This window comes from Talpa europaea, assembly GCF_964194135.1.
Source record: "Talpa europaea genome assembly, chromosome: 11".
NCBI classification, from domain to species: Eukaryota; Metazoa; Chordata; class Mammalia; order Eulipotyphla; family Talpidae; genus Talpa; species Talpa europaea.
The window spans coordinates 13,068,473-13,081,519 of NC_140078.1; the positions used below are offsets into that span (position 1 = coordinate 13,068,473).

Here is a 13,047-nt window from a genome sequence, read left to right on the forward strand (position 1 = left end):
ATCCACTTGCCCTCTTGAAAATAAAAACAAAATTCAAAACAAATCATACAGCTAGAATTTTGATATCTGCAATATTTTTAAATAAGTTGTCCATAGGACAACTGGCTCAGCTCTCCCTTATAATATCTCCAAGTTTATCTTTTTCGCAAAGATGTTGGTTTGTTAAGACTTGCTGCCTCTCTCCCTCAGGTGTGAGGGAAAGTGAGGCTCACAGTTTATCCATCTTCCTCAAACCACACTGTTCCTCTCCACAGAACCTGCCTCGAGACTGGCTAGAACTCGTAGTCCTCGTCGGCCATGTCAATGGCCCAGGCAAACTTCTCCCTCTGGGTTTTGTTGTAAATTTTCTCAATTGGAACCCCCCACTTCTTGCACCTACAAAACAAGGGAGAAAGAAGGGAGATTAGTATGATCAGGGAGCAAAGATCTACCTGGGGCTAGGGCTCAGATATGCTGCATTTTCCTTTACATTAATCTAGTGAGGATGAGAATGCCCCAAACAGCTTCTCAAAAGATTCATTTGCTCACTCGTTTAAATATCACTCATTAAATAACCTCTAAAATAGGTACTACTACATACAGCTCTACTAATGGAAAAAAGTACAGATGAAAAAGCAGAGCGATGAAGTCATCTGCTTATGTTTTACAGGGTGAGCGAGCACAAAGCTGACAGTGCACCCAAGCAGCCTGGCTCAGATGCCATGCTCTTAATCACTGCACTATATTGCCTTTCAACAGAACCCAAGAGGGCAAAAAAAGTAGGAAAGGTACAAGAGCTGGCAGAATCCCTGACCCAGAGGCAGGTGCCCTAGGGCATGATTCCTCCACCCAAGTCCAGAACTGAGTAACTCAAGTTAAACAATAAGGTGCCTTTAAAAAAAGCCACTTATTTCGAATGTTATTTTACGCCTGTGTCAACTGTGACAGAGTGGGAAGGGCAATTTTTTTTTTTTTTCCAACAAGGTTTAAATAATCTTCTACCTTGTCTTAAGTTCCACAAGAATAGGGGCTAGATCCACCTTTTAAAAACAGACAAACATGCCCAAAGGCAGTGTAACAGCACTGACATTTAGGACCATCCAGGATGCCCTAGTACATGTTTGTTGTGCACAGAAGATAGAAGTTTCCCAGAAGACTAAAAAGCATATGCTTTGGAATGACACCTGAAGGCCAATGATGCCCTCAGAACCCTGCCACTCTTTTCAAACTAATGGCAGAAACTCAAGAGGGTTCAATGCTTACCAAGCCACTGAGATCCTAGGGTCCAGATAATTGAGTTTGGAGGTCCCCAAGGCAATCTGTTTATTCTCCTCTCGGTCTGTGGCCTGAACTTCAAGCTTCATCAACTGCTCCTCCAGTCTCTGCACAGCCTTCTTTTTTGACTCTACCACCCTGAAAGAATGGCAGTCATCAAGAACCATGCCTGGCCTGTGGAACACAGTACTGTAACCGCCCCCCCCCCCGAACACCTATCAACATAAAAACCCCAAATCGTAGAGGTTTCCAAAAAACATCACTTTGAAACCCTAGAAAAGTTGGGGCCCTGGCTACTAATACACTTGCTTTTATCTCTCAACCAATCCCCAGCTTTGCACAATGCTGGGCACATACTTCTTGGTCTTTGCATCCTTCATGACCTTGGCATCAGCCTTAGCGCTTTTCAGGTCTCTCCGGGCATCTGCTAGTTGCTCCTTCTTGGCATCAATCTGGGTGAGGAAGAACAGCATTAAGATTTAGCAATAAATGAGCGTAGAGAGGAAAAAAGGGCACTATCAAAGAAAATGAAACCTAAAGTTTGTTTCCACTAATCAGGCTCAGTGGTTTGCCAGGTAAAAAAACACGAGGGTGGCATCGTGAAGACAGAGTATGAATGCACAGTAACTGCTGAATTCAACTACTATTTGCCCAAAATGTTCTTCAGTGGCCCTTAAAGAAATGAGGGTTCTATAGCTCTTAATACAGAAGCACAGGGGAAATAATCTATTGGGTTTAAGACTATAGGTGATGAGTTAATCTTTTAGTCCCTAGATACTATGGCTTTGGGAGGGAGGGTTATAGACGAGAGTGGTTTATCTAGTGGATCCTGCAGCCTTTATTCCAAGATAGTCTTTATGAGGCTGAGAGAGCCTCTGCATCTACTGAGCAAGCCCAGCTCCTCCCTCAGACTGTCTGCACTCTGGGAAGGAACTGCCAGCCTCATGAAAATAGGATACACTCAAGAGACTATCCAGCAACTAAAAAATGGCAATTAAAAGGTGCCCAGGAAGACCGACAGCTCACCTAGTCTACTACAAACAAAAACATAACATGGCCTAGCCCGTTTTAGCATTCTGTCTTGAAGAAAGCTGAGACAAAAAGAGAACTAGAGTAGTTATCACTCAAAAACAAAGGTTTGAAAACATTTCTAGAAATCTCAGAGAGTCCCATTTTATAAGACAAGGGCAGTTCCAGCTGCTACTGCTTGAGAGAACCCTGGAAGCAACTCTGGAACACCCAAGTTTTTAGTTTCTGCTTAAGGAACCAAGTGGGCAACAAAATAAAACTACAGATTCAAGTTAGCAAACTCACATGGTTGGGGCAGGGGAACCCCAGATCTGTGGTCACCTTGCTGACCCATGAGGTCAAGGGAACCTCCACAGAAGAACATGCCTGACTCACACATTGGGCTGTTGCTCTCTGAGCCTCAAATTGTCTGTTAGATAAACACACAGCCCAGGATTGGAAACAGAGGCCACCATTGTGAGAAAAACATTAAATAGATTTTACTATGAATAGCTTAATTCCAAGATCTATGCTGAAGAAACTGATTCTATATACAAAAGCATCACAGAAACCACTAGCCAGAGTCTTCTTGGGGCTAGAAATGCAACAAATCACAATCTTTTAACCATTTCTGTGAATTTTAAATTCGTAAGCTATGTCAAATTCTCTCCACGCATCAAAGACTCCATTGATTCACTTGGCAAACAGGGGTGTGTGTTTGTTTTGTGGGCACACAGGAGAGGGTTCCTGGGCTTGGAGGGCTCGACTGGCAGGCAGCCTGGGCTGCCCAGGCAGTGGATCCAGAGGGACATCAACAAAAGACCTCCTCATGTCCCAGGGAGTGGTCTCCTAAATTAGGGAAACAACATCTGAAGAGTCATGTTTCTATTTCTAGCTTGGAATGATAGATAACAGGAGAATAAACGATACGACCAGAGTGGAAGCAAATGGGAGCTGCTGGGATGGGTGGTCTGTATGATTCTTTGCCACCTACCATAAGGTTGATTCAAGGATTTCAGAAACCCATGGACATATATTCATTTATTATGGGGGTGTCACCTGCTCAGGAAAGTCCAATGGTACCTGCAGCATGTACTACAGAGTATGTGTGTCCTCTGACCAAAATATACTACTACTCCTGGGTATTTGATCTTGAGGAAATTTCAACAGAAGAAAAACACTCCTCTAAGTGTGATGAAGTCTCACTTTACAGCAATAGTTTATACATCTCTATGTCATTTCACAAACATCTAGCTGAAATGCAGCATTTGTTCTTTAATTAATGCAAGTAACAAACCACAGTTAATATCAGTAATGACTATGATATTGTCGCTGATAGATCGAGCACAGACATTTTCATATCACAATTGTTGCAAAAACCTAATAGCACCATTTATATTAACACCTTGAAATTTATAGCAGTTCTTAGACTCACCTTAAGATCCTATTAGTAAGTTAATAAGGAAGCACATCTATTTAAAATATATTTTAAAAAATATATTTAAAAATGTTTTTAAATATATTTGTTAAGAACTTTGTTAACTGTTGTTGGTTTCCTTTGCTTCCCTATGTGTTTGCTATCCAGCAAAACAATTACAAAATTAGATGCCGATTAGCACATTAGCATGTGCTAGTTATATAGCCACTGCTAACACAGAAATGCTCACACCAAATGTTAAGTGACTGTAGTTTAAAAGCTCAGGGCCAGGCAGAGTTGGAGGGGGAAGAAAGGCATGTGGAAGAGAAAGAGCATTTTCTTGTTTGCTGTCAGCCTCTCCTCCTTAGGGCAGCAACTCTGGCATATAGCCTGTATTCAACAGACGTTTGATAATGAGCTATATGAAAATATGATTCATTGGAATGTGTAAAAATAAAAACAGTCGTGCTAAAATTAGGGAGATATTAAATACTGTTTTAATATCTTTTCAATTTGAAACACTCCAATTTGGAAATAGTTGTATTTCTGTGCTGTGATAAGAAACTGTGATGACACTACATGCATTAATCTCATATAGAATGAAGACAATAATTAGCATTATTTCAAATCATTATTTCAAAGTTACCTTTTAAAATAAGGAGAGGCCAATGTAGAACTTTCTGTCTGCAGAACAGAGACTTCCTGAACAAGAGCAGTCTGATAGGCAATATCTTGATCAGAGATTAACTATTATCATATTTCTGTTTATTTTTAGCATGGGCCTTTCTTTCAGAAGAGACCCATAACTGAACTCCTGGTATCCCAGCCTGAAGGCTAGACTATGAGTGCTTCTCATGTTTAAATTACCTACCCACAATAGACATGATTCCCTTCTTTTTGCTGCCCCACCACCCAGATCCAAAATACCTTAGTCTGCAAGTTCATCATGGACTTCTCAAAAGTTTTTGGTGGTGCCCTCTGATGGTTACAAAGAATTGCAACAGCTCGATTGGCACGGTTATAAGAGAGGATCTTTGCTGGGATGTTCTCATCCGCTGGAAAAGTAAAGTCAGTTTATATACCAGGAGAGAATACAAACACGCCCTTCTCAGCTCTTCATCCTCATGATTTTACTGACCCTCTTGTCTCATCAGATTTAAGTTCCTCCAAGAAGGCCAAAATCTGACAGTCGACAGTCATCTGTTTGCCATGGTGCCTGCCCTAACCCACCCACTGCAGTCTGAAAAAACTGTGGACTTGGGACAGAAAAAGTCTATAGAGAGGAAGCTAAGACAAATGAAACGTTAAGTTTTACATATTAATACCAGAAGGTAGTATATATTTTAAAAGTGTCATCCAAGGAGTTATTTTTTACTGATGTCACGTGTCATTTTTTTTAACGTGTCATTCTTTATCCCACATCAAATACTGACTCTCAACATACCCACATTTGACTTTTCTGATTCATGTTTTAAAGTCATTTGACAAATTTACAGATAGTGAAAATTTGCAATTACAAGAGCTCCAGGGAAAACATTTTGTACATTTGGTGATATCTTCCTTCTACGGTGATTTTTCAGGAGAATACGATCTATTCTTAAGGGAAAATAAGAATGACAGAAACCTCAGGGAAAGGACTTGTCCTGTATATTTTTTAGCAACCATGACAACCTCACTGTCCCCAACTTAACAGATCATAGCATTATGTCTTCACTCACTAGCTTTTAAGTAATTACATACAAACCACAAACATAGACATTTTTAGAATAAACAGAAAGGCCCTAATTTCATGTATACACATCTTCATGTATACACATCTAGAAGTTGGGGCAGAAACAGGGAAAATAGCACTGATGTATGTTTATCCAACTAAGCCTTAGCTTTCTACTAGAGGTATAGAAGGAAAATGTTTTCAGTCACAGTGTTAAGGATAAAAAGTGAAACAGATCTAGGTATGAGCAAGGACACTGGATATCAGTAGTTAGGGTGTGGCCCTGTCTGGCAACGCAGTACTTACGAGCTGTGAGTTCTTTTAATTGCTGCTGTAGCGTGATGGAGGCATTGTATGTTCGGAACACCTTGGCTGTCAAGCCCTCCATGAGATCCTGAAGATGCTTATTTAAAATACCAGTCTGGAGAAGGCAAAACAACAGAGAGGATGCTAGGATTTAGGTAAAAGCCATTATTACCCACCCCTCCTGGTAAGTCCTAGGACCTTTATTCCAGTGAAATCACAGCCTTGTCAAATGTATTACCCTGAAAAGAAATTTTACAAAGAGGGAAAAGAATTTCAGATTATAGGGTTGCATGATAGCTCCCTATGAAATATTTCAACCTTAAGCCGGCCAATGAAGCAAATTTGTCCTTGCCTATTAAGATTGTCCCTGATAAGATGATCAGGGACAGGTTTTGGTTCTCCAGCAGAGGTAGTTGGCCATCCAGCCACATGAAGGTTCTGCAGGAGCCAAGGGAGGATAAAAAGCAGGGTTTGTCTAACCCTGGTCTTAAGACATTGGCCAAGAATTCACTGTGTACCCTAAAGGAGGAAGAGTGTATATGATGACACAGAATACACTGAATGAAAAGCCCAAGTCACACCCAGGCAAATCTCTCCTTTAGGAACTTGTGAGGCTCTGGCCGGGCCCCTCTTCAACCCAGAACGCACTGTCCACTCACATTGAGTCTGTCAAAAAGATCATCCTCAGGCTGTTTGTTCTCCATAAATAGTTGTAAGTTCTTAAAAACCTGAAAGAAATAAAGAAAGCCTAATTATTATTTTTAAAACCCGTATTTTGGAAATAATTGTACACTTGCAAAAATCTATAGCTGCCCTTGCCCCACCCCAGACACAAAGAACAGCCATATCCTTTATTTTACCCAGATTCACCTACCAGTAACAGTTTATTTCATTTTCGACTGTACATTTGCTCATTCTCTATCCATTGGGGGTACTTAAATACTTCAGTATGTTTCCTTTTTTTTTTTTTTTTTTTTACAATTTGTTTTTATTTATTTATGCATACAACAGCTGGGGTGTAGGTCAGAGATGTGGGGGGTGAGAGGATTCACCAGAGAGAGTGGGGAGCAGAACAGGCAGATCTACTGAAATACACTGCTGAGAGGAATAGCGGGTGAGACCGGAGAGGTCTACTGCGCCATATGGATCAGCTCCCAGGCTGGGGTTTGAACTTCTGCTGCAGTGGCTGCGGAGAGCTTCATAGTGCCGAGACTTAACCCCTTGCATGACCAGGGAGGTCCCCACTTCACTATATTTCTTAAGGAAAGAGATATTCATGTGCACACACAGAGTATTTTATCAGGTTCATAAATCTACACTCATACATACTTTAATCTACTGTCCATATTCCAGTTTTGTCAGTGTAATCTTCTCGGTAGGAATCCAATCTAAGGTCAAGTATTACAATCAGGTCTCCTTAGCCACCTAGCATTCTCACAGCCAGCAAAGTCTGATTAAATATCAGAATGCTGAAGGGCTATATTGCTGGGATCCTGTACTCTGTAGGTCTAGGCTCAAGCCTAAAACTTTGGGGTGGGATATCATGGATATACAGTATCTTCCTCAACTATGAGCTTGCATATCTGGAGACCAAAAGGCTTACCTTTTCATTCAATCAGAAAATGGAGAGATATTGATCAAAGTTACAAAAGTAACAAATGTGTAACAGGACCAGAGGACATGGGAATATGGTCAAATCATTAAAACAATGTAATGAGTTAAATCTTACATAGAGGGTTGTAATGAGTTAAATCTTACATAGAGGGTTGTTTGTGAGGGCGGGTTTTCAAGAGCATGCTCTGATGAATGTTGCTATAGGAGACAGCCCCTCATCCCAAGGAAGGCAGCATGAGGTGGAGAATGAGGGACTAAAAGAAGGTACACAGTACACCAAGCAATACCTATCCCTTTTCTTTCAAGCTGTTTTTTTGCTAGGTACAGAGCATGGAAGGAATGGGAGAGGAAACCAGATCAGGTAGCACAGGCCACATAAACTTACTCGTTTCTCAACAGGGACCTTGTTATAGTATCTTATTGAGTCCTTCCCAAGGAAGTCAAATTCTACCACGTATTCCTGACCATCCAACTCTGGGTGCAGATTGATGTGCTCCACACGAAGTGAGCAACAACCCACAGTGTCTGCTGTTTCTCCTTCCTCCTTCTCATTTCCTGCTCTCAGAGCCAGCTGTGGGGGGAAGGGGAGGTGGAATAAGGATGAATAAAGAAACTTGAATTTCACAGAATCTCTAGGAAACCAAAACCAGAGGCCTACCAATTCTCTTTGCGGACAGAGTATCAGTCTGCAAGGTCTGGAAATTCTGTATTTTGCATTGTTACTTATTCCCCTATAAAATGAAGTATGGAGTCATAGGGATAGTAAACTTTCCCAGAGAAGCTTCTCTTTGCTCTGTCTTCTCTAATGGGGATGGAGGAAAGAAAGAACATTCTCTTAAGATGGCACATTAGGGAGTGTTTGTACTCTGTGCAATCAGACTCAAAAAGTTAAGTCTCTGAATTTGGCTTAATTTTTTAGAAAATTCAGAATTTGTGCAAAAATGGGGCAAAAACATGAAATCTTTTTGTTCTAAAGACTACTACTAAGAAGTTGATCTTCAGAAGATGGTCTTTCAGACTGTAGTTGATATGTATTAGCAGATTATTTAAATCCATTTTAAGGGTTATAACCATCTTTATAAAAAAAAAAAACAAACCAAAAAAACCCAGAATTCACTGCTAAGCTCTTGTGCGACTTGTTTCAGTTACACACAGCACAATATATTTGTATATGTTGGGTTATGATGTAAACTAATTATTTTTAGTTGCTCATAGTCAAAAAGCTTAAAAAAAAAAAAAAAAGCCATGTCAGTATTTCTGGCACACTCATTTTCATAAAAATTCTATTAGACAAACTGTATTCAGACAGCAGCAGACACTAAACACCACTCTCTTCTTCTACCCTCCCCTTAGGAGACCAGAGACTGGGTAAGTAAGACTATGGCTTCTCCAGTACTTAGTACAGGATCTGGAGGGTAGATGGTTCCTCTATCTTTGTTATATTAAACACATTAAGCAATGTGACAGGAAGAGGCTCTCACTTTATCAATGAAGTACAAGGCAACAGCTCTCTGCCGGACTTTCATCTCTTTGGACTTCCAGTCTTCTCGATACTGATTCCGGATCTTGTCCACACATTTCTTCAGTCGCCGAGCAGTCTCATACTTCTGCCAGTCTTTCTCACCCTGCAAAGACACAATCCCAAATGTGGACTGCTTAGGGATGGATGGTACAGACAGAGTTTGAATACCCAAGTTCAGGGCTCTGAACCAAAGAGAAAGAACCTGAGTTGAAGCAAGGTAGAAAAAGAGGACTGAAAAGAAATTTAGGGCATTTAACTTGATGAGAACTCATGCTTTCCCATGTCACTGTTAAGGACAATTGGCTCCTGCTTAATTGCTAAGTCCCTGGCTTTCACTTTGTAAAATGTTTATGTTCTTGGGGAAAACCCACATGGCCAAGTCCCCAAAATTGACTCCTTTCTGAACACAAAGGGTATAAACATCCCCATTCCTATGTGAGCATCACAGCTTTGCTGCTGAATCTGTGACCCAACAGCACTTTTCTGAGAGGACTGAATTTCATTAAATTCAAGACAACCATTCAACTTGATAGAGCTGTGAAAGAAGCAGAACACCACAGACTACAAAGTGTAATTTACTAAAGAACACAGTGGCTTCCAGGAAGAGCTGTAATTATTCACCATTTTCTAACTTTTGCTTTAAAATTATTCTGATTAGGGCCTCCCCGGTGGTGCAGCGGTTGAGCGCTGGGTTGCGAAGCTGCCCGCAGCCTCTGCAGCACTGGTTCGATCCCCGGCTGCTCCCTGGCCACCGGAGGAGGGTCCCACATGGCGCGCAGACCTCTCCTGCCACCCGCTGCTCCCCTCAGCAGTGTACTTCGGTCCTTCTGCCTGCTCTGCTCCCCGCTCTGGCTCTGGTGAATTCTCTCACCCTCCCGCGCTTCTGACTGTACCCAGTGCTTGGATAAATAAATCAATCAATCTTAAAAAAATAAATACATAAAATAAATGATTCATGAACTGGGCAGTATTTCTTAAAGAAAAAAAATCATTCTGATTAGTTTTAGGATGTTACTGGGAAGACTTTTTATAACAGTTTTGGTAAAACGTTTAAAAACTGATTCTAAAGCAATGAAAGGTTTTTTAAGGAAATCTAAGATTAAGTCAAATCAACTATGAGAGGAAAATATCTGTTACCATGTTGAGGGAATAAAAATCTACTTTGGTCAGCTGCTTTGGGCGATTTTTTTTTTTTTAAGATTTATTTTATTTATACTAGAACCAGGGTACAGGTCAGATGCGTGGGAGGGTGAGAAGATTCACCAGAGATGGAGCGGGGAACAGAACAGGCAGACTGATGAAATACAACTGCTGAGGGGAGCAGTGGGGAGGAGAGGTCCTCTCACCATGTGGGTTGCTCTCAGGCTGGCAGGGATTGAACCGGCACTGCAGAGGCTGCGGACAGCTTCACAGAGCTGTGCTCAACTGCCTGTGCCACCAGAGAGGCCCTGTCTTGGATGACTTTTTATTATTTTTATTTTTTAAAGATTCATTCATTCATTCATTCATTCATTCATTTATACATGTACTGGGTACGTCAGAAGCGCGGGAGGGTGAAAGAGCAGGGAGCAGAACAGTCAGAAGGACCGAAGTACACTGCTGAGGGGAGCAGCGGGCTGCAGGAGAGTTCTGCGCACCATGTGGGACCCTCGCCCGGCAGCCAGAAATTGAACCGGTGCTGCAGAGGCTGTGGGCAGCTTCGCAACCCAGCGCTCCACCGGGGAGGCCCCATTGGGCGACTTTTTAAAAAACTAGGAGGACCACCATATTTTCTAACTACATATACAATAAGCACATTGAGATCATGATCTGTAGTCTAGACTGTGAAGTGGTATTGCGGAATGATAGCAAACATGTCAATATTCTTATGTGGCTCACTATTTCTCACTTGGCTGATGCATTCTTAGGAGATTATGCCACGGAACAGAGCACCAACAAGGGAGTGAATAGCATTCTGGACTCCAAACATACATTATTTAAATAAAAGACACACTACCCAGCTCTATATAAAATTTTTACCATGTCTGAAAGATAAAATCCAACCAACTTTCTATACAAGCCCATTTTAAAATAAATGTCTTTTTATTATTGATTTGGAGAGTTTTTTTACATATTCAAATATTTTTTCAGATAATATTCTTTTTTATTCACTTCTCATTCTGAATGAGATTTTAAAAAGAGTTTGTTATACAAATTTAAGTAGTTCCAGTCAGTTCTGACAATTTTATTTTTAAAGATTTACTTATTTTTATACAAGAGCTGGGATACAGGCCAGAGGCACAGGAGGGTGAGAGGATTCACCAGAGACAGAGCGGGGAGCAGAATAGGTAGATGATAGAAGTACGCTGCCAAGGGGAGCAGCAGGCACGACAGGAGAGGTCTGCCGCACTATGTGGGATTCTCACTGGCTGGCCGGGATCGAACCCGCACTGCAGAGGCTGTGGACAGATTCACAGCGCGGTGCTCAACCCACCACCAGGGTGGCCCCAGTTCTGACAATTTATAATGCATGTTACAAATATCCCTTTTATCATTCCACAAGGTTGTCTCATGACCCTTTCTCAGTTAATCCCCATCCAAGTCACTGCTGTTCCTTTAATCTGATTTCTATCATCATAGCTTAGTTTTGGTTATTCGAGAATATTATATAAATGGAATCATACATTATCGACTTATGTTTGGTTTCTCAACATGTTAAAATTCATTCATGTTGCTACATGTGTCAGTAGTTCGATTTCTTCAAATTGCTGGTATATATGGTATATTCTGTGACTGTCCCTGGTATATGTTTATCTATTCTCCTGTTGCTAGACCCCCAGGATTTGTCCAACTTCATTTATATATTTATACAAGAACTGGGGGGTATAGGCCAGAGGTGTGGGGGTGGTGGAGTGGTGAGAAGATTCACTAAAGACAGAGTGGGGAGCAGAATAGGCAGATCTACTGAAATACACTGCTGAGGGGAGCAGTGAGCAAGACAGGAGAGGTCTGCTGCGCCATGTGGGTTGTTCCCTGGCCGGCCAGGGATCAAACTTGTGCTGCAGTGGCTGGCAATAGCTTGATAGCTGTATCTTTAACCCCTGCACCACCAGGGAGGCATGGCACTGAGAATATTCTAACAGGACTAAATGCAATAATCCCATACTCTATTTGAAAGAAAGTTATGATAAGTTTTGTTTGTAAAATGAAGATGGGTTTGAAGAAATTTATTTTTACTGAGGGCTACTTGTCCAGATTATGAGATGAGGTAATTCTTCCAAGTCTGGATTGGATTTAGCAATGAGTACCTACAAACAGTCCTTCTAGATCCAAGGTTTATCTGAAATCAGAGAGCATTGTTGAAATCACAGGTTCCACAAGACTGACTGATATTCCCTTGCTATTTCAGATTCTATGTACATCAAGTACAGAGTAGAACTGGAAGAGAACAGAAACATCCATGAGAAAATATATCCTGGGGGGCCTCCCTGGTGGGGCAAGGGGTTGGGCACTAGACTATGAAGCGGTATGAAGACTCTGTAGCACGAGTTTGATCCCCGCCCCCCCTGGAAGCAACCCACATGACAAAGCAGACCTCTCCTGTCTCGCCCGCTGCTCCCCTCAGCAGTGTATTTCGGTTAGTCTGCCTGTTCTGTTCCCCACTCTGACTCTAGTGAATTCTCTTACACCCCAAACCTTTGGCCTGTACCCCACCTTTTGCATGCATAAATAAATAAATCTTTTAAAAAAAAAAGAAAGAAAATGTATCCTGGGAAAAAAATCCTGGCGGTAAGGCAGAACCAATCAGGATGAGTATAAGGACACATGAATATGCTCAGGATAATCTTTTCAGTTCTTGGAGCACCTAATACTGTGGCTCTCAAGGCAAGTAGGTCAATCCAAGTTCCCAGAAATGGGGAAGGATGGGGCATATCAAAAGGACACAACACCTGAGCTGTCTTTCTTCCTGGACTGCCCTATTTTTAAATTTTCAAAAATCTGCAAGGTATATCATGTTGAACTAAATTTCTTGATGGACTAGGTACAACAATATTACATGGGAGAAATGAATGAGTAAAATATAGACACAAGAACTTCAAATAAGGACTCTCAGAATAGGAAAACTCTCTGGGGTTGAGGAGAAAGGAAGTCCCATTACTGGACATGAGTCTTCTATGGGGTAAAATCACCAATTACCACCCTTCATACTCTACTACAAAAAAAATTTTTTTAAAG

At 41.3% G+C, this 13,047-nt stretch overlaps 1 protein-coding gene across 4 annotated transcripts in view; it reads right to left on the reverse strand.

Moving 5' to 3' along the window:
* Positions 1-272: 272 nt before the first annotated feature.
* Positions 273-13,047, reverse strand: part of TOP1 (DNA topoisomerase I) — a gene marked incomplete at both ends in the record, with an annotated part of 80,631 nt that continues 67,856 nt past the window's right edge. For 3 of the 4 annotated variants that reach the window (XM_084247450.1, XM_084247449.1, XM_084247447.1), the window contains 8 exons: positions 273-375; positions 1,243-1,392; positions 1,612-1,706; positions 4,607-4,734; positions 5,697-5,811; positions 6,356-6,424; positions 7,696-7,881; positions 8,792-8,935. In XM_084247450.1, coding sequence (XP_084103576.1) covers positions 273-375; positions 1,243-1,392; positions 1,612-1,706; positions 4,607-4,734; positions 5,697-5,811; positions 6,356-6,424; positions 7,696-7,881; positions 8,792-8,935 — 990 coding nt within the window. The remainder of the gene's footprint in view (positions 376-1,242; positions 1,393-1,611; positions 1,707-4,606; positions 4,735-5,696; positions 5,812-6,355; positions 6,425-7,695; positions 7,882-8,791; positions 8,936-13,047) is intronic. The other variant, XM_084247448.1, reaches the window with a different exon arrangement.